The sequence below is a fragment of the Myotis lucifugus genome, unplaced genomic scaffold (assembly GCF_000147115.1).
Source record: "Myotis lucifugus unplaced genomic scaffold, Myoluc2.0 scaffold_388, whole genome shotgun sequence".
In the NCBI taxonomy this organism is placed as follows: domain Eukaryota; kingdom Metazoa; phylum Chordata; class Mammalia; order Chiroptera; family Vespertilionidae; genus Myotis; species Myotis lucifugus.
This window is the reverse complement of record NW_005871436.1, coordinates 962,729-964,495: the sequence shown is the minus strand read 5'-3', so window position 1 is coordinate 964,495 and position 1,767 is coordinate 962,729. Positions and strand designations below refer to the sequence as shown.

The following is a 1,767-nucleotide window of genomic DNA, read 5'->3' as shown; positions in this document are numbered from 1 at the left end:
TCTAGGACCTTGGGCTACATTTTTCAGTCTCTGTATTCTCAGTTTCATTTTTAAAAAATCTCATTTTACAAAGTTGTGTTCAGGATTATCTGTGCCAGTATCCATAAAATACCTAGTACAGTTTCTAGCACCTAATAGTTGCTCAGTAAATATTAGTCTTCACCCACAGCTCATCCTTCCCAACCCCACCTCCCTTGTAATCTAGAACAGCAGTGTAAACAGGAAAACAGAAGCCTTGGCTTCCAGCTTTGCCCTTTCTACGCCCATGACCTTGGACAAATCACTTCACCTCTTTGCATGGTTCCCTAACAAATAGTCTCATGTCTACTACAAAAGTCTATTGTAAGAATCAAATAGATATTGGATTGGTAATAAATTTCAAATATCATGATGTGTCCTCTTAATGTAAGCTATTGTAATTGCCGGTAGTAATTTATCAGTGAATAACTGCTGAATGAATGAATGATCTATTCCCCCACTTCTCCCTCCCCACACTGGAGCAGGGAGGAAAAGCCCAGCAAACTTAATATTGAAAACTGGTTCACATGTGCTTATGGAAATACGCACACATGGGAACATTTGCCTGATCAATGCAAATCCCAGAAAACACGCTCACATGAACATCTGGCAGAAGAGCCATTGACTGCAAAGGTTCAGAATCCCAGAGTTATAGTTGTCAATGACTGACACTCTTCCTTTAATTTCTTCCAGGAATTTCTATTACATCACAATGTTGCGTGATCCAGTGTCCCGTTACCTGAGCGAGTGGAAGCATGTCCAGAGAGGAGCCACGTGGAAAACCTCCCTCCACATGTGTGATGGGAGAAGCCCCACCCCCCGATGAGCTACCTACCTGCTACCCGGGGGATGACTGGTCTGGGGTGAGCTTGCGAGAGTTCATGGACTGCACCTACAACCTGGCCAACAACCGCCAGGTGCGCATGCTGGCGGACCTCAGCCTGGTGGGCTGCTACAACTTGACTTTCATGAATGAGAGCGAAAGAAACACCATCCTGTTGCAGAGCGCGAAAAACAACCTGAAGAACATGGCCTTCTTTGGGCTCACAGAATTCCAGAGGAAGACGCAGTTTCTCTTTGAGAGGACATTCAACCTCAAGTTCATCTCTCCCTTCACACAGTTCAACATCACGCGGGCTTCCAATGTGGAGATCAATGACGGTGCTCGCCAGCGCATTGAGGAGCTCAACTTCCTGGACATGCAGCTTTATGAGTACGCAAAAGATCTCTTCCAGCAGCGCTACCACCACACCAAGCAGCTGGAGCACCAGAGGGACCGGCAAAAGAGGAGGGAGGAGCGGAGGCTGCAGCGGGAGTCGAGGAGCCACCGGTGGCCCAAAGAGGATGGGAACACAGAAGGGGCCGTCACCGAGGACTACAACAGTCAGGTGGTGAGATGGTGACCCCCTGCCTCTCCTCCCTGTGGCGTTACCTTGGAGACTCTTGGGCCATTCTGAGGGCATCTGGCTGTATGTGGCCGGAGGTGGACACCTGCTTCCTCTTTTCCTTCATCTTTATCCAGCTGGAGAGGGTCGGTCTTGTTCTTTACTTCCTGACATTTGCCAATCTGTGATATGGAGGAGGGTAGGAATGCATCCAGGATACACCGCTTCGGAAGGTCAAGGAGAGAAGCACCAAAAAGGAAACAGTGTCCTTGCAATCTCCTTGGCACAGCGCAGGTGACACTCTGGGTGACTGGACCCCCAGAGGCAGACATGAAAAGCCAAACCGTGGCTTGGATGTTCTGCT

At 48.7% G+C, this 1,767-nt stretch overlaps 1 protein-coding gene across 1 annotated transcript; it reads left to right on the top strand.

The window, feature by feature from the left end:
• The first annotated feature begins 713 nt into the window (after positions 1–713).
• On the top strand, positions 714–1,434 carry LOC102425488 (heparan-sulfate 6-O-sulfotransferase 3). The gene has a single exon (XM_006109960.2). The coding sequence runs from the start codon at positions 774–776 to the stop codon at positions 1,419–1,421; it is 648 nt and encodes a 215-aa protein (XP_006110022.2). The 5' UTR covers positions 714–773; the 3' UTR covers positions 1,422–1,434.
• The last annotated feature ends 333 nt before the right edge of the window (positions 1,435–1,767 follow it).

Coding starts and splice junctions, on each gene's coding strand:
- LOC102425488 (XM_006109960.2), top strand. CDS start 774: ATGTCCAGAGAGGAGCCACGTGGAAAACCTCCCTCCACATGTGTGATG.